This window comes from Sceloporus occidentalis, unplaced genomic scaffold (genome assembly GCF_023333645.1).
Source record: "Sceloporus occidentalis isolate IW3139 unplaced genomic scaffold, rSceOcc1.0.p SCAF_3, whole genome shotgun sequence".
Classification (NCBI taxonomy): domain Eukaryota; kingdom Metazoa; phylum Chordata; class Lepidosauria; order Squamata; family Phrynosomatidae; genus Sceloporus; species Sceloporus occidentalis.
This window is the reverse complement of record NW_028316983.1, coordinates 56,123,930-56,150,483: the sequence shown is the minus strand read 5'-3', so window position 1 is coordinate 56,150,483 and position 26,554 is coordinate 56,123,930. Positions and strand designations below refer to the sequence as shown.

Here is a 26,554-nt window from a genome sequence, read left to right as displayed (position 1 = left end):
GTGGCTGCTGGAGCTTGAGAGCACTCATGTGAATGTAGACTCATGCCTCTGAGGCATGCTCAAAATGGAGGACAAGAAAAATGGAGTATGTGATTAAATAAAAGCTTAGAAACACTCATGTAACTGTAAACTCATGCCTCAGGTATACTCAAAATGGAGGACATGACCAAATAACAGCTTAGAAGCACTCATATAAATGTAAACTCATGCCTCTTAGTGCTGCTCAAAATGGAGGACATTTTGGAATTCCTCCTGGACAGAAGGCAATGGAATGTAGGACATGTCCTGGAAAAGGAGGACGTCTGGTCACCCTGGACTTACGGGGTTTTCTTGGCATGTTTCCTTCATTGGGGTTTGCCATTGCCTTGGACTACGACTCTGTAGAGCAAGGTTTGAATGCTGGCTCTGCCATGTGAAACCCACTGGGGAGCCTGGACAGGCCACGCTCTCTCAGCCTCAGGATGGCAGGGCAGGCCTTGCACAGAAAACCCCACGTTAGCTTCACCTTAGTGTCACCAGAAGTTGGAAATGACTTGAAGACACACGACAACAACAACAAGAAGTTATTGGTAAAGACAGCAAGCGGTAAAGACCAGATGACATGGCACTGGGTAAAAATCAAGTTTGGAAGACAAATGCCCTCCAAAACACCAGGTCATGGAGGCTAAGCAGAGTCAGCCCTGGCTGGTGCTTGAATGGGAGACCGTCATTGAATACCAGGCGCTGTAGGCTGTATTTCAGAGGAAGGGGTTGGCAAAACCACCTCTGAGTATCCCTTGCCTAAGAAAACCCAATCATAGGGTCACCGAAGTCGGGGACTTGAAGACACACACAGAGAGAAAACAGACTTAGGTCCAAAACGCACTGCAGAAACAATCCAGTTTGAGATGGCTTTAAGTGCCCTGGCTCAGTGCTAGGGGAACCTGGGAACTGCAGTTGATTGTGGCACCAGAGATCTCCGACAGAGAAGGCTGTATGTCTCATAAAACTATAGATCTCAGAATTCCCAAGCATTGGGCCTCAAACTGGATTGTTTCTGCAGTGTGTTTGAGGCCTTTCCTTCTTTCTTGATCCCCCACCAACTGCTGCCCATTTCCCCTCCCTTTCAAAATGCAGCTTGCAGCCCGTGATATTGCTTGATGAGCAATGCCTTATTACTTCCTGTGGCGTGATTCCTTCTCCCATTTGTGCATAGCTGGCAAAACTTTGGCTCCTTGCGTGGTCTTTGCTTGCCAGACAACACTGCACCCCCTCTCCCCCCCTCTCTCTCCCGCAGGCCATGCACACTATTCCAAGGCTAATACACTTCCTTATTTAACATCCTCTTCCTGCAGCCAGAAGGAAAGACTAGGCTGGGCTTTAAATTCCCTATAGCTCAGTCTTTATGGTCCAAGACACACTGCAGAAATAATCCAGTTTGAGACCGCTTTAACTATAATGCTAGGGAATTCTGGGACCTGTACTTTCATGAGACATCTAGCCTTCTCGGTCAGAGAGCTCTGGTGCCACAATAAACTACAATTCCCAGGTTTCCCTAGCATTGGGCCAGGACAGTTAAAGCGGTCTCAAACTGGATTGTTTCTGCAGTGTGTTTTGGACCATTAGCAAAAGTTATTCCTCTCTATCTTTCTAGGGAGGGCTTTAAATATGTTTTCAGGGTCGCTTCATGGCTGGTCAATAGGATTGTGCTGGTCTTAGCCAAAAATGTCATTCAGGTACTTTAGTGAGTGCTACATGTTTTCTTTGTATATGTGCATGTGTGTTTTTATCTTCAGGCCTGACTTTGTTAGCCTTTACCATTTCCTGTTTCTGTTGGCCGCATTGTGTTTGCCTTTGGATGTCAGTCCAGGTTTCTTGTTTCTCCCAGCCCCCCCCCTTTTTTTTTAAACATTTGTCACCAACAGTAGTTTGTAATCCAAAAAGGGGATACAAAGTTGTGCTCCACCTTCTCCCCTGCTGAGAGACTTGCATCTGTCCTGCACATACTGAGTTGCATTTTCCCTGGCTCCAAATGGGCTTTGATGTCTACAGCAGGTACATGTCTCCCCCCACCCTGCACTTTGCTTTCTCATTATGATGGAGTCCAAACCTCTGTAAATTTAACAATAATACATCATAAAAATACCTAAATCTGCTCTGTTGGCTGAACCAAGGGCTCCAGCTTTAGCTACACCAAAAGGATTAGTCTTGTTTATACAATGGCTTGTGGATTCATTTGTGAGCCCCTGTAGCTCAAGTAATTTGAGGATTTGAGTCTGACTTCTCCTTTTAGCATATCATGTTGCTTTATCTGTAGTTGTTTTCCTTCCTGCATAGTTTAAATAAATTGCTTTCCCCCCCTTCCAGGTGAAGCGTTCCTTTGTCCCTCTGTCTCCTCATTTTCCCAGTTTTGGTTTGCCCTGATGATATTTCCACTCACCAACCCCCCCCCCCCCCCCAATCTATTTATATTGTAGGCATGGTATCATTTCTTCAATTCTGTATTGATGCTTGGTTTTTTTTAAATGATGCTGTAGTTTAAATAGCTTGCCATTTATATGGTATACTGTCTTTTAGCCGCATTTTTAAATGCCTTTGTAACACATTGACAGTCAAATACATATTTCAATTTGCAGGCACTTGCACGGAAGAAAGTGACTTTGGAGCTTTCATCTATTCTGTCATTTGGGATTTAATTTGCATCATCTCTGACGCTATTTTAAAAAAGGCCGCAGCAAGTGAAACCTGCACACAACATGTTGTTGCGCAGAAGGACTTCCACTCCCTGGCTGTGCTATTAATGTTAGCAATCAGGAAAAGCCTTTGGGGGCTGCAGATTCTTTCTAGTCTGATGCTGCTACTGCTGCCACTGCCGCCACCACTGCTGCTAAGGGTTTTGGTGCAGGGAATCCAAACTGCTGCCTTTTCTGTCCACTGAGCTCTTCACATCTGCATGTTGCTGCTGCTCATACACACACCATCTCACACCCTCCCTCCATGGACTGATTGCTGCCGAGGGAAGGCGAGCCCCAGCAAGTGATCCAGTTTTTTGGGGAAGGAACATAAATTGCATTTATTTGTTGTATTCTGGAGGATTTGTTCTGAGGATAATCCATTTTGGAGGGGAAGGAAAACATGACGTCGCCAGCTAAATTCAAAAAGGATAAGGAAATCATAGCTGAATATGACACTCAAGTCAAAGGTAAGGTTTGTTTTGTTGTTGTTTTTTTAAAAAAGTCATGAACATAACATACATTTCTCTGTGTCTATCAGTCTTAACTTGCCAATGCAGACACTCATGCTACATGCTTGGGTGTGGAAGGGGAAAGCATTTGCAGATCGCCAGGAATTTGCTGTGCTTTTCAATAGTACAGTGTTAGAAGAGATTGACAGTGATTGTGGCTTCCTGGGGTGGGTTCTTGAAATACTACTGTATTTTCCCATTTCCTCGGTTTTATGGCACCCTGATTGTGTGCAAAAAATACCCTTACAACTTGATTTTTTAAAATTTAAAAATGTGGCATACAGTTAATTAAATTTATATGAGAAATGGGTCCCTCCCCTGGGAAATGTATGTATTAGCTTAAGAAGCTTTGTTGCTTGGCAGTATTGTGGGTTTCAGCTTATAGGGTTTTTTTGCAGCTGTATGCACCAAAAGGCTTTCACTTTATAAACGCCTTCTATGTGTGTATGTTTCACACCCCTGGCAGCTGGCTGCCCCACCATTCAATTTAAACAGGATATATGTAATACTAAAGTGTTTCAGGTATTCTGTGCCCTCCCTCTCTGGCAAGATGTCCATTAAAGGCTGTGTTCTGTTTGGAACGACAACAACTAGATAGACATGCTCTGTGCAACAATATCTTGGTGACATTAAGGCAAGTGGGCTTGGCTCCACACCATCACATGTCTTGGGTGTCACAGTAAAGAGGCATTTGCCTAACTCTTTTGTGTCTGCAGAGTTTTTTCTTGACTTCATACATGCATGCATTGTAGGACCTTGTTTTTGCACATGTGTAGCCTAGCAAAATACTTCTTGATTGTGAAACCTGGAAGCAGTCGTTTGAATTAGAAGTGCTTGGATGCTTTGTGTGTTCAAGTGTGTGTGAGGGTACATCAGAGACTGGTTTTGCCTTTGCAAGAAATGGGTTTTAGTTGTGAGCTACATGTACTGTAGTAGCACATGATCCCATTTAAGTAAATCTGAATGTATGGGTCTCTTGGTATGTTATGAGATAGATCATTGATGTGACTACAGTTCAACTTTATGTATTAGTCAGGAGAAGCAAGGCATGCTCTTTCTCTTTTCTTTAAAAATGACTTGAAGGTTAGATCATAATAGCTTTTGAAAAAGTGTTTTGAGTTTCCTGCGTTAGAGGTAGTAGCCAGTTAAAGCATTTTTGTCTTCCATTCCTCCTTGTTTATTCGTCTTTTCATGTTAATGTAATCTTTTGCTTGGCAAGTTAGCAACTAAGGATTTGAAATTACAGTGGCTAATATGAGGTACTGATAATAGTCTCCATCTAGGGAATCATTGCTGTCTAGGCTAGAAGGGTAGGTGGTCTTAAAAATGCAGTGTTCAAAAGTATATGTGTAAGAGAATTGAATTTCCTTTGTTTCAGGATACAGCAAGGTAGGGTTCGCTCCTTTAGTTTGTTAAAACAATGCAAAAGACATTTGCTCTCTTCACAAGGTCTGCTGAAGTGTTATGTTGTAGCCTCCATTCTGCATGGAAATGTGTGCCTAGGGAAGGGACTTAAGGTGAGAAAGGAAAATACAATAAGCTAGTTTCAGCATCGGAATTTTGGTCTTATTCTACCTGGAACGTGGAAATTGGATGGCAACTCTAGAAAGAAAGCAGTGTCCAACTTGGAGCCACTTTCTTGGATGCCATTGTTCATTACAGCACAGCTCTCTTTTGTAGACTAAATATTTAGGCACAAAATTAGCAAATAAAATCTTTCCATGTACTGTATTAATGTTCAGTTTTTTTTAAACAAATGTTTCTGCTAAAGTGTTGGTATCCTGAGCTTCCATGGTGGCTGCAGAACAGGAAAAGTTCCATTCTGTCACAGACAATATAAAAATGTAAATTACTAGCCTTTTAGTATGCTAATATAAGACACTCCTTTTACCACAGACATATTATTTTCTTTGTTTATACTGTGGAGGAGGAATGTATGAACCATCCCAACTTTTTCCCTACATACATGGAATTCCTGGTCATCCAAAGTGATTTAGGAAGAAGTTAAATACAAATCTTTGTTTGAGTGAAAAAAATGGAGTTACTGATGATCATCAGGTTGATATAGAATAGACACATCTGGGTCAGTCATTGCAATATCTATCCAGCCACTCTTGACTATATACTTTTATTATTTCTATTTGTCTTTTAACTCCTGTTAGACCTGTGGACAAGAAAACAATGATACAATTGAAATGCAACAGGATCCTAGAAATTGCACTACTTTACAGTGGATATTCTGAATGTTTTGTCATATTCTTTGTGCTTCAGTTTATCCAGTGTAGCTGGAGCTGATGTAGATTTCTCATGTTATTTTAGTGACACAAATATTTGACAGTAGTACCTACAGTCCTTTAAAATTTGTTTGACATCAACTTCCAAGAAGAATGGACCCAAAATGATAATCCTCCCCTAAAGCACAAGTTTGCCAACCACTCCCAAATGTTTATGAAAATGGTCAGGAAGTCAATCTAAGTCTAACTATTGAAGTAGAGGTTTTTGATTAGCTTCTGTGCATTTCAGACGAATAAAATAAAATGGAGAAATCTAAAATATAGTTTTGGGAAGTAAGTATTCTGTGGTAGAGTGAGTTCCCATCACTAGTCTCAGCTTCTGCCAACCTAGCAGTTGGAAAGCATGTAAAAGGGCAAGTAGATAAATAAGTGGGAAGGTAACAGTGTCCTGTGCAGTCATGTTGGCCACATAATCACACAGTTGTCTTTACCTTTTTAAATAGTTGACAGGCTGGGACCAGAACTTTAATGTGCTGTTTGGCACATTTAGTTTGGTAATCCAGTGATCAAACATGTGGATTTGAATAGCACAGCCAACAAATAAGTCTGTTTAAAGTATAGCATAAATTAATGGTTCTTACCCTTTTGGGTCATAGATGTCTTTCAGTGTCTGATGAAAGCTATGGAACCCATCTCTAAATAAATTATAGTTAAAAATGACAGAATAGGAAGGAAATTGGAGTGGGGGGATTGGGGAATCATTTTTAGAGTGCCTGATTATGGGCCCTTTGAAGCCCAGCCATGGACCCCAGCGGTGCATGGTCCCATGCTTAAAAACCTTATATAGGCCCGTTACAGACGGGCAAAAAGTACGTGCCACACACGTACTAGGGTTAGAAAGGGGCGTCCTTTCCGGACGCCCCTAACCCTAGTACGCGCTCGGTGCGTACAAAATGGCGGCGCCCATTCTAAATGGGTGCTGCCATTTTGATGTCGCGGACGCCTAGCATCCACACGTCGCACGGCGGAAATGATGCTGTGAGTGCACCATTGGCGCTTCACGACACCATTTCTGCGCTGCAGAAAGAAACCGCTTTTTGCGGCTTTTGCTGTGTGAAGGAGCCGTGCAATTTGGCCGCTGGGGCTCCTCCGTGCAGCAAATGACGGCGCCGGCAGACCATCCTTTTTGGGCAGTCTGTAAAGCACCATAGATAAATCCTTCTTGCCTATAAATGATGTTATCCTGTTGAAAAAGTGTCTGGTAGCAGTATCTTCAACATGGCTGTAGCTGTAGCCTGTGCCTGGATCTATAAAGAAACTTATAAAGTGACATAGTTTGAAAGGCAAGAAGAGAGATCTTTCTGTCTTTGTCCCCAGTTTGTTATACAGGGCCACCCCACTGACGGCCCTTTTCTGGGTTTAGCGTAGATGAAATTGAGTCTGTCCATAGCAAGAATAGTGAATGACTTCTGCAGCTCCTTCCTACTTCATAGAATGATAAGTCATAATAAAAGGACATAAAAAGATCTGTGCTGGAATAAGTCAAAGGCCCCTCTGGTCTATCATTTTCTTCCCACAGTGGTGGACCAAGTGGCTATAAAAAGCCCACAAGCAGGACATTGTAACAGTGAGTGTGACTTTTGTGACTGTTGCATAACATAAGTCATGATGTCTCTTGGGGCTGGGAACCCAGAATGTCACTTTTAGAATCACATAGGGCTGTACTCTTACTTCGTCTTGTAAGTAACATCTGACTGTTTGATAACTGCTCGTGTCTAGATACTTGAACGTAGATACAATACTAGGTTTTTTCTCACCATGTACTGTGGTTGCATGACATTTTTCTCCCTTTCTGCAATACTCTTGAGTCACAACACAGTCTATGTTCTTTCCACTCAAAGAAGTGTCCATCAGTTGGAATTTCTTCTGCTAAGACTTGCCATCTTTAACACATTACACTGCTTTTTAGTAGTGTCTGCCTTTCATCACTGGAATAGCAGAAAGAATTCCCCTGCAACCCACCATATTCTTCCCATACCTTCCCATACCTGCACCAGAAGTTTGTGGGACCCTCAGGAGGTACTCTGGGTATTGTGTTTGATGGGTTTCTGGGAAGAAAAAGGGTAAGAGAAGGAGTTGTGTAAAGCACAGTCCATTTCCATGATGTTGAGATTAGTGCTGTCCTTAAAATCTTTATTGGTACTAGACAAATACAATCTAGTTGGATGAATAGTCAGTCATATAAGGCAGTGATTGAATAGTATGATGTTTTTGTAGCTTGGTTTTATGGTGGATTAATTTGGGGTTACTTTATGAGAAGAATGCTTTTGATTAACAAGATCTTAATTACTCAGGGTTCCATGTCTTAAGACGAGGAATGAAATGGCCCTCTTCTTTGTGGATATATTTTGAAATTGGTATAATACTGTTTTCTTTTAAATGGGTGTCATACTAACCCTACTCATTCTTAAATATGGCTGACTTTCAGTGGCACTCCTTAATAGTGAATGTTCTCAGAAGTACAGTCATACCAGAAATTAGTTTTTTCTTGTCTTTCTACTTTCATAGAGTTGTTAACATAAACTACTTTTCTGCTTGGAATAAACAATTGCAGTGACTGCTTGAAACTGAATGGCTTGCATAATTGTTATTTTATTGTCTTTTTGATTTTTTAAAAAAACTATTATGACCTCTTTGAAGACAAGAACTTGCTATTTTCTTCTAGGTGAACACCTTGCTTGTTATTGCTTCCCCACTGATATAATGAAGTTACTAAACTCATCACAACCATGTAGCAGTTTGGAATAACACAGTTCGTACATTTGAAAGTGTAGGAGGTGGCCAGATTTTCTAGAAAGTGGGAGGAGAAAGCAACAAAACTAAGACAGAACGGAGAGGAGGATTCTGCTCTCATCGATTCCTTCCAGGCAATGCTTTCATTGCCAGTTAACACAGATCAAGCCTACATCCACCAATGTACATCCACCAACTGCTCCTTGCAGTTATTCAGTAATGGGGACAAAGTATTCTGCAGATGCTCACAGCTACTTTTCTTAATAATGTCGCTTTGGAACTCAGTCATCACCAGTTTAAGTTTTTAAGGTGCTAGGGTTTTTGACTGTTCACTGGATGGATGAATTCACCAGTGAAGGGACATTCTTGGTCTTAGTTCATTATTATCAAATTTTGTAAACATAGGCCAAAATAAATGGGCAGTAAGCACCGGCTTCCTGGCCGCGTGGGGTGTGGCATTCAGACAGCACCCCTCCCCATGCCCCTGGCTACCCAAACAGCTGACCACATGTGAGCTGGCTTCATGGTGTTTACACATGCTGTGCCGCAGAAACGCAGAAAAGCCTCTGCCATGGTGGCAAAGCTGGCTTTTTCCCAGCTCAAAAAGAAGCGGCTTTGTGCCGCTTCTTTTTGAGCCTGGAAAACGCCATGTTGGGGGTGTGGCGTGTGCTTGTTGGGCCCCCAACCCAGCAATCAAAGGGATGGTGTGACACTGCTCCTTCAGGGCCTTCTGTTTCTGTCCAAAGTTAACACATAAAGTCCATAACTTTAATGTTCCATTTTTAATTTTTTTAAGAAAGAAAAAAACCCATTGTTTTTAGTGAAAACAATCTTAGATACAGGTCTTAGATATCATGTGTCATATAATATGTTGGAGATAACAAAGATCTCAAGTTATACACAACCATAGACTGAATGAGACCTCAGCTTCTGGTGGTTTCCTTTGAAATAACTATATTTGAAACAAGACTGTGGAATGGAGCATTACATTTATCACTTAGAATTCACTGTGTGATCTGTCCAATGCCTGACTTGTGGTATTCAAATTACCAAAAGCCAAAGGTTTGTATCTGCTGGATAACGGTAGATACAAGGAGTATCAGTGGTATGGACTACTGTATGAGCATCATTGCAGATGATGAATGAGAATTCTAGAGGAACCTCGGGTTTTATCTGTGTGTATTTGTAATTGCTGTTTTTTTGTTTTTTGTTTTGCCATGATGTAATACAGAAGTGTAAATCTACATATCAGTCTAAATCTAGTGAAGCCCGATTACTTTGAAGCTCTGTCACCTGTGCATCCCTAGAGAGCACATCATCAATAAAGTTGCCTTGAAAGTCGTTGATTAAAATACATGGTGTAATTGGACACAGGAGTATGTTGAATAGCTGAAATTCTCTTAAACTCTCTTTCCCTTCCTCCCAAAGAAGCTTGTTTTCTATGTTACCATGTTATCAGTGAAGATTACAGGATCTGCAGCTAGAAAGGGAGCTTCCATCACTTCCATATGGAGCTTCCAACAGCAGAGGTTCCTCATTTTTCCTGAATAGACTGCTCAGTGTTCCTTATATACCACAGAGCCAATTTATAACTAACAGCGTGATTTATACATATGACTTTGGATTGTGCTTTTGGAATTGATTTAATGCTATCAATCTCATTTTGGCCTAAAAGTGTTAAAGCCAGTGCATCTACACTGTAATAGAGGAAGAAGAACAGGATACTCTGTAATCATTCCTTCCACAACCCATTCCAATGCAGTATTGTGTTTGTATTAAAGTGTGACTATCAGATGTATAAATAATATTTGCATGTGAGTTACTGCAGGGATTATTTAAATTAAATTTTATTTCTAGGTGAAGATAGGGCAAAGGTTTCTACACAGGAAAAAGGGAAAAATATTGACCAAATTAATGGTGGAGGGGGAAGATAAAATAATCCATAATTTGAAAGTAAGTTGTATATATGACCTCTGACAATGAAACGGTGTGAATTGCCAAGGTCACCCAGTGGATTTCTATGAATGAGCAAGTATTTGAACCCTAATATCCATAGTCGTTCTCTGATGTTCAAACTATTACTGTAGGGGAACCTTAACAAGGCTTTGCATATGCTAACTAAAAAAAAAATATGCTTGCATCTCATTTCTTATGTATCCTGGTGCAAGAGTAATTTCTTTAAAAACAAGGTGACTGTGAAGGTTGCATGCTTGTTCATATGTATTGGAGAGGCTTGTGTAAGTATAATACTGCCTCCTCATCATTCAGAACACCCCATGAGCTTGCATATTTTGGTTGTGGTGTTAACATGGTTTGTTTCTTCAGCACCAGTGTTATTGATAACTACAGTTAGCACAAGCTCGCATCTGGCAACTGTGGTTAGAAGGGGCTTACAAATCCTGGTTTGTGTTAACCCAAACACAGAAAAGTTAATTTTTAGCTCTACAGTTCCCCAGGCATGACCATTGCCCATGAGATTTTTGTCTCCTCCTGGCCTCTTTGGCAATGAGGGTAGCATTTTGTACTGGAGAGCTTCCTATACTTGTGTAGGCGTCCCACATATTTAGAGAACTCTGGAGGATCAGACATCTAAATTGCGTGGGTTGCATCCATGTGTAGATAAGGCTACAGAGATTAATTTTCTGATTATGGGAAAAGCCATATGACTTTGTGGGGACAGGCATAGTGTAGCTGTGTTGCCTCCTTTTTCCTGTAATGCCCAAATGGGGTTAATATATTTGGTGCATCCAGCTTTCTAGATCTGTCCTCTAAGGCCACAAAGCATTGAGGAGTTATGGGGAAATGGTTTTATTGTTTCAGTCACAGTTTCAAAGCATTGAATGGATCTGAGTGTGAAAGGAGAGGACCTCTTGGGTGGAAATAAAAAAGAAAGAGTTTTGAAACTTTATATATTTACAGAATGCTTCCAGATGTTCAGCTTGAAACACTGAACAGTTTTCTTCCATGCTGGGTAAAAAAAAACACCAAAAAACCCACACACTTCATTTCTAGTTTTTCATCAATGAAGAAAAATGTATAGCAAAAAAGCAAAAACAAATCTCATGTGATTAAATACACATAAATGTAATGCCATGAAAGCTAACTATTGTTAATCATTTGAAATATGGTATCCTTGAATATGTGCATTTGCTGGAAAGAACAAATTTCCAGCAATTGCAAATCAGTTGACTGTACAGGTGGTCTCACTGAAGTAAATAGGATTTTTCTAGTGCAAATAATTCTTAGACTGCACCCCAATTCTTGTTTATGTTTCACCTTTTGTGATTTTGCTGGTAAATCTACATTGTTGGCAGCCCTAAGTACAGGCAGTTTTGTGGTTTGAAATCCCATTTATTTTCAAAAGGAAATCCCACACCCATAAAGAATTTGAGCTAAATAAAACCTCTTCTCAAAATTAGAGAGCTGTGTGCTTCATTTCTTTTAATAACTGCTGGGCTTGTGACCCTGAAATCCTGCCTGGGCATCATGTCGTATAAGACTAAATAATGCTTTGTATGAGATGCGGTAATTTGGCATAGGCTGAGCGCAAAGCACAGGATTCTTTTGAGAGTCTAAATGTAAAATGATCTTCTGTTTACAAGAATTAGAATTATTTGGGAGTGAAGTTGTGGAGTAATGATGTTACAACATTAGAATGTAGCCTGTGGTATGCTTAGATAAGAATAAGAGAGCAGCTTGTTCAGAAGTTACAATTGGATAAAGCAGTTCTATAACATGTTATATTTTAGCAGCTAGACTGCTAGAATGGCAAATATGTATGTAAATATGAGTTGGGGGTGGGGAAAGTCCCCCAAATGCAGTTGAATGGACAGCTGTTATCTTGGCACATAGGACTTTTTCTGTGTGTGTTACCACATATATCTTCACGGACAAAACAGAGGAAGGATAGGCAAAGTTCAAATCTTTGGGGATTGGAATCCAACAACCCCTGGAGCACTGCTCTTTGTCTACTCTTGTTATAGAGGGATCCTCCTCCTAAGAAGATGCTTCCTTGGCTGTTAGGCAGAACATGGTCTTATGACAGGAGGGAATGTTACTCTTGAAATCAGAAATCATACCCTGCCTAGAATTGTAATTTGCTGTGCTAGCCATCTGTGGATTGGCGCTCCTGTCTCACCCCATAGTAGCCAATGGCAGATGCACTGATGCAGGTGTGTATATGTTGCCACCTATTGACTGATATAGGCTTGAGCTTCCTCATTTTTCCCAATTTGAGTGGCCCCAGTGGGAAGTGACTATTGTAATTGTAATGTAAAATTAGTTCTGTTATCAAAGAACAAGATATTGGCGCGTTCCAGACGCACAAAAAGTACATACTAGGTACGTACTAGGGTTAGGAAAGGGCGTCCTTTCTGGATGCCCTAATCCTAGTACGTACAAAATGGCAGCGCGGAAGTGACGTCCTGGTGCCGTTCGAGGGTGCCGGAAGGAGCTCCAAAATGGAGCTCCTTCCAGGTTTGTGGGCAGCGTCACAAAAGAGAAAGGGGCCAAGTGGCCCCTTTCTCTTCGTCTCCACCACTGTTGGGTGTCCTTGGGGCATGAAGCCCCATGGACACCCCTTTCCAGGCCGTGGGGAAGCGGCCTTTTGCTGCTTCCCCGCGGCCTGGAAAGCGGCAGATTGGGGCCTCAGAGGCTGCTGCTGTGGCAGCTGAGGCCCCGATCCGGCAGGGAAAGGGGCGGGAACAGGCCGCCCCAAAAGGTTAGTTGTAAACCGCCATAGTAATTTTTTCTAAAACCATTCAATCCTACCCTCCTCAGTAAACATTGCTATATGGCTAGTGTCTCACTGAGTGTGTGAATCAATATTCATTTTGTTCAAAACATTAAAGCTGAATAAAACAAAATACTTCTCTAGCATTGGCACACTTATGTAATGGGAAATAAAAATGTTAGCACTTGCATGATCAACTCAGTTAACAGAAACCTAAATTCTAGTATAGTCTTAACCCATTGAATCAATTATACTTACCTACATATTGACTTGTCATTCAACAGTTGATTGAATGGGTCTAATTTAGTTCAGATTAACCAACAGGATGTCAGTCATTGTGTTTTAGTTTCCCCATGCATCTATTCCTCCCACTCAAAGATGTGCCTCTTAAGTTGAACAAAGACAGGAACGTACAGTCATAAATTAAAATTGCATCCTTGCTATTACAGTGTTCCCTACATATTGGCGTGGGTTTGGAAGTATCATGGGATCTCAAATCCATATAAGTCTATGGATGGCAACAAGCGTGCAACTGTGTTGACACAATGGTACACACATGCTGCCATTGATTTATATGGGGTGAATCCAGCTCCAAACCATGGATAGCTATCCTGCTGATAATGACAGGTTTGCTATACTTTGTGTGTTGCTCCAGTGTTTAGTCCAAGTGATGTGAACTTGCAGCACAATGGTGGATAAGCATTTTTTTAAGCTTTTGATTTTGGCTCATTGGCTGATTTTTAACAGCATCACTACCATGTAGGCATCATGTACATGATTCTGCAGTTCCTTAGCAGAGATATATAGCTGAGCAAGTCATAGGTCTTCCTATCATCATTGTTATGTACAGGATACCATGTCTTCAAACTAAGTATTATCAGAGGTATAACTGTATAGAATTGGGTTCTCTTAAATGTTCAAAAGTTCTCTGCACAGCATCTTGATATTTCACATCTTAGGCATCAGCAGACTTGCTGGTGTAAGTCTGTTCCCTCATTGTCAGTCAATTAGCCTGTATAAATGGATTGGTAAGCCATAGATCAGCCTTCTCCTACCTTCTGCTCTTGTTCTGAGTTAATTTATTTCAAGTGTATGTTGCCTATTTTAAAAGAGAAGTTAATATAATATTGCACTAGAATTTTTTCATTGTAGAGTTTGATGGTTATGAAGCCTTTAAAGATGCTCTTATATCTGTTACCGAAGAGCTGCTGAAGTACCTTGTACTTTTAAAATTAGCCCAGTCAATCCAGTTAGCATTCAGGGATCACTTCCCACACTTGAAGTATAACTTTTGTTTTTTCTAGCATAATTAGAAAATCCATGATACTTCTAAAATGGAGATTAGATATACTTTACTCCACTTGGTATTTTATCTCTATGGAGTATGTGCTTGTGTGAAAATAACAATAAGGCATTACATAATTTAGCTAGCCAGTATTTTAATACTGGGAATTAGCTCCTTTGACCATTGACTTTGAGTCAGAAATTATCAACAAACCTTGTGTTTTTATTCCAAGACTTTGCACATCTGTAAACCTTACAGATAATTTAATGATGCTTAACAATGAAAACAAAGATTCACAACAGGGTGGGGACTCATATGTACCTATTAGCAGACATGCATAGATTGGTGTTGTAAATTTGGCAGTGGTCAAATTCAATTAGGTTTACATTGGTTTTCTAATGAGAAGGACTTATTCATACACATGCATTTATGACATTTTTGTCAGAGCTTGGGGAGAGTTTCTCTTTTTTTGCTCTACAGCCCCTGGCAGTCGCTATGGTTGCTGGGGGATTTTGGAAGACGTAGTCCAAAAATAACCCTTCCAAGCTTTACATTTAGTTTGGATTGATTGTCTTTGTTCTGCTCAGCCTTGCCTAGTGTTTCTATTGTAAAGTGAAGCATTTTAGAAGTTAACAGCAACTGAGGGGAATGAACAGCTATCGAGGCCTCGGTCAAAGGCAAGGATCATTTAACAAACTGCTAAATGAAAATCTTGAACTGCATGGCACTAGCAACCACAAATCTTTGGTTTGCTTCTGTTCTGTAAAGTTGTGCAGTCTTTTAAAAATGTTCTGTGGGAGACCACAGCTGCTATGATGTTCTCTTGTCTTCTGTGGATGTTCATGCCTGGAGGGTAGATGTAATCAAAAGATAAAAGTGGAAGCTGCTGGAAAAACTGTTTTGCTCTCATCTCCTAGAAACAGACTGACTCTTATGACTCTTGCTTATTACAGTCAGCCCTACTTTATTTGCTATGTGTGCTAAGCTTATTGATATATTTAAGTTGTTTAAATGTGATTGCATGTCTTTCTTCAGTCATCATCCCATGAATTTTGACGTACGTGTCAGTTTGGAGTGTTATAAAGCAGCACATCGTAGGGCCCTGTGACCTCTTGTGTCTATCTCTCTTTTTCCAAGTGGTTTTCACTTTAACATCTTGGAAGGAGAGATACAAAGTTACCATAGTTGAGCTGTCCACTTGAGAGACTGCTGTTGACTAAAGTGGAAGATGCTGTTTATTAGCTATGTGAGTCAGTAACCCAGGGATAATCTGTTAAACCAATGTCTGTAAACTGCAAAAATGATTGAGTAGGATTCAGATACATTCTGACTAGCAGAGGCCATCCATGCCTGTTTTGCTTTGCAAGATTTGTGGTGGGAAATATGATCTTGTGATAGTTTTGATTTGATATTCATTTTGAGTGATTCATTTTCTCCTCTGGCTGGCTTGCTTAGTTACTGTTGTTTTCCTCTAGTTGGACATTTATAGTTAAACTGTTGTCAGCTGTAATGGATTAACTGAATAGAAATCAGGTGCCATCTTATTCAGTTGTAAAATCTATTCTCCATTGTTTGTTTTTGTCCAGTTCATGTGACCAGCATGAAACTAGTGATTTATTGCTGGGGGCCTTTATTTTTGGAAGTAAAGTCATCCTATGCTTTTAACAGACTGATTTCTCTATGATCCCCTCTATGTTGAGTAAGTCCTTCTTCCTTCTGAGTACCAAATGGTTTTGACATGCAGATTTTTGTCCCTCCTCCATCTTCATTTGAAATAAAAATGTTCATTTTTGTTTTACACAAATGTTATTCTTAAGTTGACAAAAACGGGTTCTGTTTCCCCAGTCAGCCTTCAAATTCATTGTGCTTCCTGTAATTTTTTGGGTCTGCTTTTGTGCAATCAGCCTGCTATTATCCATGTTATGTCTCAATAGGGCTGACTGCAGAGGACTGCAGGAAGAAGCTGTAATATGAACAAAAGACTTTTTAAAAAAGCCAAATACTGTACATCTGGAGTGGGAGGGGAAAAGCTCTTTGACTGTATGAAGGAAAGGACAATTAAAACATTACAAAGGCCACAGGATATAGGAAAGATGTTTGGATGGAAATCCAACTCTGCTGTGAATGGAAATGTGCACTCACATTTCCCAATAGAATTAAATTTCTAAAGGGCATGAATACTTGTTTTCAGGGGTTTCTTCTTCTTCTTCTTTTGTGCTGTGGGCTTTATCTCACACATGCTTCCAGTCATTTTTCTTATAGCTGTGGAAGGGAGGCTAAATGCCAAATCTGTGACTCAATGCCTGTTAGAATTTTAGCTTAGGCTACCTATAAATGTTGGATTTGTGCTGACAAAACATTGGCATTTGAATATGATACTGTATATTAGGTTTATAGAGCCAATGTGGTGTAGTGGTTGCAGTGTTGAACTATGGCTCTGGAGATCAGGTCTTGATTCCTTGCTCAGCCATGGAAACCCACTGGGTGATCTTGAGTGAGTCTCACACTCTTAGCCCCAGAAAAACTCATTATAGGTTCACCTTGGGTTGCCATAAGTTGTAAATGACTTGAAGGCACACAACAACAACACTAGGTTTCCCAGAGCAGGGTGTCTAAGTTGTTGGGAGCAGAGAAATGTACTTGTTGTGCATTTTATGGTATGGTTGGATGGGGGAAAGATGGCATTCTGTGCTTATTCAGTGTTTCCTTGAGTATTGTCCACTTTGCAATTTTTGTAGATACATGCAAGTTAGAAAGTTCTTGAACCAGGCTTAATCACAGCTCTTTGGGGCTCTGTATTTATTGATAAATGTGTGTGTTACTTTCTGGATGATGTAACATCTTGGGAAAGACAGAGTGGGAACATTCTAGGATTGTGAAATTGGTGCCACCTGAATAATGGATAACTCAGTGAATATTTGATAGGCAGTGTGTGGGGTTTTTTTTCATCTACATCACACTAGGTTTATTGCATGCACACACTTTCAAGTTGCCTGTTGACTTCTAGTGACCCTGTGAATTTCATAGGATTTTTAAAGGTAAGGAATAGTAAGGGGTGGTTTTGCCCGTTTCTTCCTCTGAAATGTAGCCTACAGTACCTAGTATTAGGTGACAGCCTCCTATTCATGTACTAACCAGGGTGATCCTGCTTAGCTTCCAAGATCAGAGAGGATCTCGTGCCTTTAGGATATTTAGACTTCACATGGAGGCTTTAGTATCTACTAATTGAAATAAAAATAACTGATATGTGCATAGAGGTTTTTGGGTAAGTCTAGAAACCCAGAACAGTGGGATCCTCAACAGACTCAGATTCTCCTATGTACTCAGATTTTGCTATGAGATCCCTCACCCTGCCCTCTTTTTTCCTGTGGAACTCTACTTCAAAACCCTGAGATGTAAGCCCTTTGTTTGCATGCTTCCCTCATGTGTTTGTGTGAAGGAACAGCAAGGTAATGCGGACAAGCCTCACCTTTGTTGTTAGATGCATGACCAGCCTGACCTGTTCATGCCAGGAGAGAGAGAAAAATATGTTATTTTTCATCAAAGTTATGGGGACAATTAAACATTTTTGGCTTTAGAACGTCTCTCAATCTGAAATGAATGGCAAAACCAAAAACAATCCCCCCCACAACTTCCTAGATGGATTGTGGATTGTGCATAAATACATGAGCTAAGCAGCCAGCAATCCCTATTAATGTCTTGTTTTTTCAGACCGGCATTAGAGTTTCCATTTACTTCATGAATTAAAGTAGACCTCTCTTGAGGTGATATATGTGGCACCTCCATTTTTTTAGGGAACTTTCTTTGTTACAGTCAGTGCTGCTAAAGTTACTTTATGTAAGATGTCATATCACCTCTTTTCCAACTGCCAGCATTCAGTCAGGACTCACACTAGTATTACTCTACTAAACAAAACCCAAAGGGCTAAATGCATGTGGAGTATATCCATGTTGTGGGTTGTGTAGGGGAGGAGGAGGGAGAGTGTGCTTGTAAGCAAGTGAATACACAGACCAACATAATTTGGAGTTCTCAAATGCTGCATTGTTTTCCATCCAGTCCCACTCTAGGACTACGTCACTGGCTTTTGTGTGTATTCTGAAGCCAGATGACCCTGATTGCCCTGCGTGAATGAGATAATATGGAGTGATTTCAGCCCTGCTGACTATTATTCAAAATATCCATGACAGACTGATTTGTAAAGATGTGCTCCAGTATCAGTCTGAAGAAGCATTCTCATAAGGATCCCCTGCTGCCTCATGCAAAGATGGATGTATATGCTTACATTCTTCACACAGAATTGGCAGAGGAAAATGTCTTGCACAGTATGAGTCTGCTCATATAGGGTCAGTCCATGGATACATCTGGGCACAGATGGCTTTGTCTTCTGAAAGTCAGTAGTATTTCCAGATCTCAGTCTGAGATCTTTCCTTGCCTGGAGGATCCTGGAGATTGAAGGCTGAACTTCTTCACACAGAATGTTTGTACAATCACTAAGCTTTGCACCTTTGCTTTAATAGATGTAGAATTGGTCACTTTAACAGAATTAAGATTAATTTCTGCAGTCTTCAGAGAACACCAGGCATAGTGTTTGATCACAGTGCCTTACTACCCACACTCTCATAAGTTTACTCATGATTGAACTGAATTTTATTTCCTTTTTCCAATAGCTTTAGTACTTCTTTCTTTCAAAAGGAAGTTGTAGGAGGAAGGATCTCTCTCCATTTTTAGAGTGAAAGTGAATGCTTCCCAAGTGGTCTTTCATTATGCAGAAGGTGTTTCACTATATAAAATGGAAATAATCCATTGGGGGATGTTACATCTTTCTGCAGGAAGAGTAGGCTGATCTCTTAACTGTTTGGCATTTAGCCAATTTGACCTGTGTTGTTTCTTGTGAGAGGGTTAAATGGTGCTTTGAGAATGGCTTGGATGCTCTGACAAGTGGTAAAAATAAATCCATCTCTTTGAATACAGGAAAGAGTTGCCTGGTATATGAGGAAACTGCCTGTTTTGGTTTTTTTAACTGTTGCGTTAGTACAATGGGCCCCTTAATTTTTTTTTTTTTACATAAATTAGAACAAGCATTTTATATAAATTTGAAAATGCCAATGTAGTTATTGTAACTAAAACGCCTCACTTCTGTTCAACATGCCTTCTCAGTTTCTACAATAAAGAAATGTTTCTGTGGACAACTACATAATTGTGAGGACACTACATTTTATTAGTAATCAAAACAGCATGACACAAGATCTTCAAATAACTTGTAAGGCACACACTGAAATGCACCCGCGTAATACGCAGTTTTCAGCATACAGTGAAAGTCACGCAGGAGCGCACAGGACGGCCCGTCCCAATTAGATTAATGGGCTCCGTGCCTATGGCGTGTGTATGCACCACCGCCACATGCACGAACCCCATTACTTTCAATGGGGCTCGAGCATACATGTTTTTTTACACGGGGGGAGGGTGGAACAGATCCCCACATAAAAAAAGGGTGCACTGTATTTAATTCCAGGTTTTGTTCTTTGGGTACTAGCTATTCTTTTCCCATGTGAATGCTCACTGTAACTGGGCTATTCATTCAGAACTTGGGAAGTTACTTTTGGGGCTACAGTCGTAAGAATCCCCCAGCCAGTATGGTCAGTTGTAGGAACTGTGTTCCACGACAATAGCTCTTCCAAGCTCTGTTCGAACATAGGAAGCTACCTTTCCTCAGGTCAGTCTATTTGTTGTGGCATTATCAGAAGGCTTGTACTGGCTGCCCAAGGTCCCATGGATCTTTCATGTTTTCTGCTACCTGATCTAATGTTTTTTGTCCTTTGGGGGGGCAATCTGAACTTAAGAGTAATAAGATCTCTTCTAAGAATTCAGTGCTTCCCCCAATATAGAGTATAAGATGAAGGGTTTGAGGTCATGGTATGTCCTGAATATTCTCGTAAGCTTTTTTGTGTACAAAATGAATTGCAATCTGCAGCTTCAGTATAAGTGTGCTCCTTGCATATCTCAGTTACTTATTTTTATTCACCATGCAGAGAAACTCCTGTGTCAAAAGTGTGGAAGTTTTGAGAAGAAAAAATAGACTCCTCCTCATGGCATTGAGAATACAGTACAGTTGCCCCTCCGTTTTCACGGACTTCAGATCCGTGACCCTCGCTTACTCACAAGGAGCAAATGGAACGGGTTAAACTGGGGCACATGCCCTTATTCAAATTTATGGGGCTGCAATATCTGTGACTTTCCGTTTTCATGGGGGGAGGGTCTGGAATGGATCCCCTGCGAAAATGGAGGCTTACTGGATAATGGTTGCATTGTGTATTGTTTTCCCATTTCTCTGAACTTCAAAGGAAATATAAGTAATTTTTTTCTCCTTCCAGGTTTTGATCAGCATCTTTCATCTTTCAAACTGAAATTCTATACAGGACTACCGTATATACTCATGTATAAGTCGACCTCATGCATAAGTCGAGGACAGGTTTTGGAGGCAAAATCTTGGATTTTGATATGACCCATGGATAAGTCGAGAGTCAAACTCAGGGGCATGTAACAAAGGATCTAAACGGGGGGGGGGGACACCACTTCCCTCCTTCCTTCTCCCCCTCTGAACCTCCCCCAAGGGTCACAGTCTGACGTGCAAAATGTGGATAAAAACCTCCAGTTTCACGCGCTTCCCCACAACTTTCCCCAAGGCAGATGGCTTGTGAAAAGGACACAGACCTCTGATTTCTGTCCCTTTCCTACAACTTTCCCCAAGGCAGATGGCTTGCAAAAAGGAAGATACAGACCTATGATTTCCCTCCTCTCCCCACAACTTTCCCCAAGGCTGATGGCTTGCAAAAAGGACACAGACCTCCAGTTTCCCTCCTTTTCTCTCTCTCTCCTCCTTCCCTTCTCCACAGCTTTCCTAAGGCTCATGGAGCAGTATTAATGTACTGACCTGTATGTGAGTCTACCTAGGATTTTGGAGCCCATTTTCGGGCTTAAATGTTTTGATTTATTGATGAGGACATATGGTAATATTAATTTATTTATTTGGTGCTTAGAAGCTGAAGATGGCACAATGTAATGAACTACAGAATTTGAATGTTGCGTCCAAAACACACTGTAGAAATAATCCAGTTTGAGACCGCTTTAACTGCCCTGGTTCAATGCTGGGGAATTCTGGGAACCATAGTTTTGTGAGACATTTAACCTTTTCTGTGAGAGAGAGCTCTGATGCCACAATAAACTACAATTCACAGAATTCCCTACCACTGAACCAGGGAAGTTAAAGCAATCTCAAACTGGATTATTTCTGCAGTGTGTTTGGACCTAAGTAGTCTCTGAAAGCTCATCCTGCCAACTACTACCAATTTGTTTCAGTCACAAAGATGCTACAAGATCCCTTTGTATATTGATACAGACTATCACAGCTATGTCTTTGAGCTTACATGAAGTTTAACTTGGGTCCTAAGTGGTAAAATGATGATGAGTTACATAAATTATGAGTTACTTAAATTATGTTTTGTTCAAACTTTGGTTTGCAATCAGAATGTATCTTCATTTTGATTCAGGGCAAGCTGAATTGGGTTGAGTTTTTAATTTTAAACGTATTTTCCCTTTAGTCAGTTATGTTTTACATGATATGCGAGTATCTGGCGAGTTTAAAAAACCAAAGAAACACCAAGCTCCTTATACTGTATATGGGAGAGTAAAGTTCTCACATGTTCTTGTTTAACAGAATTCACAGAAAATCTAATTAAAACTTACATTTTTAAATGTTAAGATATTCTCATGAAAAGCGTACTGTTGACATCTTACTTACTCTTTGGTAATGCAACATATCTGTTTTTAAGCTCATTTGATAGTTTTTTATACATCTACTTCCCACTCTTCTTTCTCATTGGAAATGTTTGCAGTTGTGCCATCAGGATCTTCATGGTCTTGCCTTTACAAACGAACTCCCTTCTCTTTTTCTTTCTGGGATTTCCAATTTGAGGTCTTACCCAACATTTTCCAAAGCTTATTAAGCCTACTGAAATCAACTTTCTTAAAGTCCAGGGTGTGTTTCACCTTGGCTTCCACTATTTTCTGTATAACTCTTAGAAGAATGTGGTCACTCTCAACCAGTACTTCTCCCCTGTTGTTTAGGATCAAGTCCAAGATAGCCAATCCTCTTGTTACCTCCTCCATCTTTTGGACAATGAATTTGTCAGCGAGACAAGTTAGGACTTTGTTGAACCCTGTAATTTGATTTCCCTGATATCATTGTGGTTGAAGTCACTCATTATTACCATATTTCTCCAATTTGAATGTTTCGTCGCCAATTCTAGGAAGACATCATCCAAAAGGTTTGGAGCACTCTGCAGATTTGCAGTTCACCTTCTCTTCTCCTTGCAGATTCATCCTTCCATTGTGTTCTGAATCGTAATAATATTATGACTGTATAGAGATTACCGTAACCATGGTTAGACTTTAATCAGATTTCTAATGCTACACTTCTGTAGTGTGCTGGCATTTTGTTGTAATTTTATGGACAGGCAATCTGATTGAACATGGGACCCTGCCACAGCTAATAAAGCTTCCCATTACTTGGAAAAAGAAAGAGGGAAGCTTGCTAACAACATCTTCAAATAATGGTTTCATGCTGTTCTTTTTCTTTTGTTTTGGTTCAAGGTGAAAGATTGTCTTAATTTTATTCATCCAGGCTTTTGAATATTGCATTCATTTTATACTTGATTTTAATCTGCGTTCATCGTTCATAATTTGTGTTTGATAAAATTATATTGTACAACTTTGCAAGTTGCTCTGGGAATCATGGGCTGATCATTCTTGTGTTTCATAGAAGCATTAATATAAAAGGCCCCGTAAAGGGGCTACTGGAGAGTCACAGCTCATTCTTTGTGCTTGAAACTGCTGAACATTATTTCTGACGGGTGCAAAAGCACTGTCTTACTCTTGTGTCATTGTGCTTGGTCAGAGCCTTATGTGCCAAATTACAGGGTCCAACAGATCAGAAGCCCATTTTTTCTTTTTTCTTTTCTGTTTTTCTCTTTGTTCTTCTGACCTCTTGAGTCTGCATCATTGTATCTCAATGTATCTTAAAATTCTGAATAAAAATAAATTTTAAAAGAGAAAAAAATAAAATTCTCATTTTTGTGCTAGATAAGGCCCTGTGGAATCCCAAAGCTATTTAACACTCCCAAAAGTGGTTTGGGGCATAGGCATCATCCTTTTTAAAAGGAGAAATGATAGGAGCATGGTTCATAAATGCTGCCAATGGTTTCTCTTTAAAACGTACTTATGCCAAACTGGTGCTTTTTGAAATAGAGTGTTAGGGATGGAAAATAACAGTTTTAGGGTTTTTGTAGGGACTTTGAGAAGGAGAAACTCTATAGGGGAGGGCTTGGGTTGTTGGTGCACACTCCTCTTTTTTAAAATTGTTTTAATAAGTGTTGTTAGGACTGCAGCCAAGTTTAGTGTATTGTGCTAGGGGACAAAGTTTAGAGAAATAAAGCCTTAGTCTGTCTCTGTTTGGTTTTTGAACACAGACTAAACTTTGCTTTAGATGAACCCAAACATTTTTTTTAAAAACGTTTTTTGAATTTTAGTGCCTGAGCCCACAAAGGTGCTGTTGAGTAAGAATAAATCTTTTTCTTCTACATGCTTGCAATTTCAAATAACTTTCCTGTATAGGTACTGCTTTTGCACCTGTGAGAACAAAGCTGTAAAGACCTTTCTCCTTAAAGGCTTATTCCAAGAAGATCAAGCTTAAGTGAATTTTAATGCTACCAAAAGATGACTGATTGAAAATCCTAGATATCAAATGTGTGCCTTAAAGTTACTTCCAGTCTGCCAAGAAAATATATCTGCCGAGACTATAAAATCTATGACATGTTCATTTTACTGGCTTTTGTTCATAGAATGGATTAGACTTAATCAAATCCTAGGGAATTGGAAGCAGAAGAAATCTAGTATCCTTTTATAGTTGTTGCATATGCTAACACAGCCTCCTGGTTTAATAAAATGCTTTTCCATTTCTAAAGCTTTGTACAAATATTAAAAGAGCTCTTTTGTTAAAAGTCTTGTGGTTTTTAAAATTAAAGGTTCTTATCCCAAACTTTTTTGCATTTTTGTACAAATCCAGGTTCATTGTTCTGTATAGCCCTTGGTATAATGCATCATGGTTTTTAAAAAAATCACTTGCTGAGATAAGTTTATTGAATCTTTGCCTTTGTGGACTGAGGATGGTGAATTTCATTGGTAGCATTGTAAATGTAGATGCTCAGTTTATTTAGTTCATCACTTCTAACCTGAATAGGTTAGAAATGAGATACTGGAAAAAAAATGTCCTCTGGGTCTTAGTAATTTCTTCTAACTTGTGTTTTCTGAATTCATAGTGACCTTTGTCTAACTGAGTTGCATGGGTCAGATGTTGAATTAATACTTTCTTTCTTTCTTTTTTCTTTTTTTACTACATAAAATCACAATTATACAGTTAGATTGCCAGGATTACATACTTCACATCGTATATTGTCCCCTTCAGTAGTATTTACCCCATAACTTCCTATGGCCCACATCCCGACCTTGTGATTAGTATACTCTTACTTGTCTGTTGTTTTTTTCAGTTACGCTGTTATCTTATTTTTATGTACATCTGAAATTTTTACATCATTAAATGTATTCATTTTAGTTTAACAAAGGTAAAGGAAAAAGAAGAGTAAGCATACCTCACAAATACATTTAGATTTATAAATGAGCCCCTTCTTTAAACCATCTTGATTTACAAAATTGTACTATCGGGTACCAATCTCTCTCAGTCTTGTCAATGTTTTTTGTTTCACATATGCTGTAAGTTTGTCCATCTCTATTGTATCCATTAATTTCTCAAGCCATAAATCTAAGTCTGGTATGTCATTTTCCTTCCAAAATTGAGCTAACAGTAATCTAGCTGTTGTTACCAAGTATAATAATATTCGCCCATATTTCCTTTCCATTTCAGGTGGTATTTTATTTGTCATATTTAATAAATATATTTCCGGTCTGAGTTCAAATTTTATATTCAACATTCTTTCAATTGTTATGTGTATTTCTTTCCAGTAAATTTTCAATTTGGGACAACGCCATCACACATGGAACTAGGTGCCTCTTGTGGCTCGACATTTCCAACATAAGTTGCATTGAATTAATACTTTCACTTGTTTCTAACAGTTCAACTTTGTTTGGATGTGAAGATGGGTTGGACTAGATGGTCCTTGTGGTTTCTTCCAACTCTATGATTCTATGAAGATTAATTAAATAGATTGTAGCTTGAGATAGCAAAGTAATGACAACTCCCCTTTGTGTTTCATGTTATTTATACATAAATGCATGCATACATGCATACTATACCATCAGCTTCTGTGATGTGGAATAGTTCTTTGTGGTCTTTGTGACTTATACAAATGGGTTATCTGCACCTGTGAAGTGTATCATTTGAAACCTTCTAGAACGATTATGTAAGTGTCTTGGTGGTAACCCGACCCACTTCCTTTGGGCCTGACCAGTATGCTTCCCACCTAAAGCCTCACTTCCTTTTCATCCGACACAGCAGAAGTATCATTAGGAACTGCTTCTGCAGCTTTTTCTGACTGGACATTTCCAGTATTGTCATATAGTTTGTTTTTGGTTTTTTCTTGCATTGGCATGCAAGTTTTGTTCTTGGTTTGGAATTTAAATTTGGACTGTTCGTTTACTCTTTTGGTTTTTGACTTGGTTTGGTAGTTGTTGCCTTGCTTGGGCTGCTGTCCTTATCCTCAGAAGTTTATTACCTCGTCTGCATCCTTCAAAAAGTGTGTTACTTGCAGAGATAAAATCCCCAAAAGGGACAGCTATTCCAAGCGCCTCTTCTGTTTAGGCAAGGGACATAAAGTGGATACTTGCTCTCATTGTAGAGCATTCCACAAACCTGCTGTAATCGCACGTCAAGGTTAAAGGTCTGCTTTGGGAGAACATCCTGAAAGCATCTTCTTATGCGGTAGAGAATAGGCCCCTACACATAGCATTGGTTAGGGTTTCCTCTGAGATTCTTCAGGAGCACCACATATTATTCCACAGCTGCTCTCCTGTTCCACATCAGCAGCTCCTGCAGGAAAAAAATAACTCCCTATCTCGGTGGTTCCCAAACTTTGGTGTTCCACGTGTTTTGGACTTCAGTTTCCAGAATTCGTGATTGTTTGCCAAGCCACCTAGGGCTTCTGATAGTTGAAGTCCAAAAAACTTTGATAGCTGAAGTTTGGGAACCACTGTCCTATCTCAACAAGCTCTTTGAGGAG

The 26,554-nt window shown here is 39.8% G+C and overlaps 1 protein-coding gene across 4 annotated transcripts in view; it reads left to right on the top strand.

Moving 5' to 3' along the window:
- LOC149315959 (SLIT-ROBO Rho GTPase-activating protein 2) overlaps positions 1-26,554 on the top strand; it is a 256,991-nt gene that overhangs the window by 175 nt on the left and 230,262 nt on the right. For all 4 annotated transcript variants that reach the window (XM_089514493.1, XM_089514494.1, XM_089514492.1 and 1 more), the window contains exon 2: positions 2,616-3,181. In XM_089514493.1, the coding sequence (XP_089370619.1) occupies positions 3,115-3,181 (67 nt within the window). In that variant the 5' untranslated portion in view covers positions 2,616-3,114. The remainder of the gene's footprint in view (positions 1-2,615; positions 3,182-26,554) is intronic.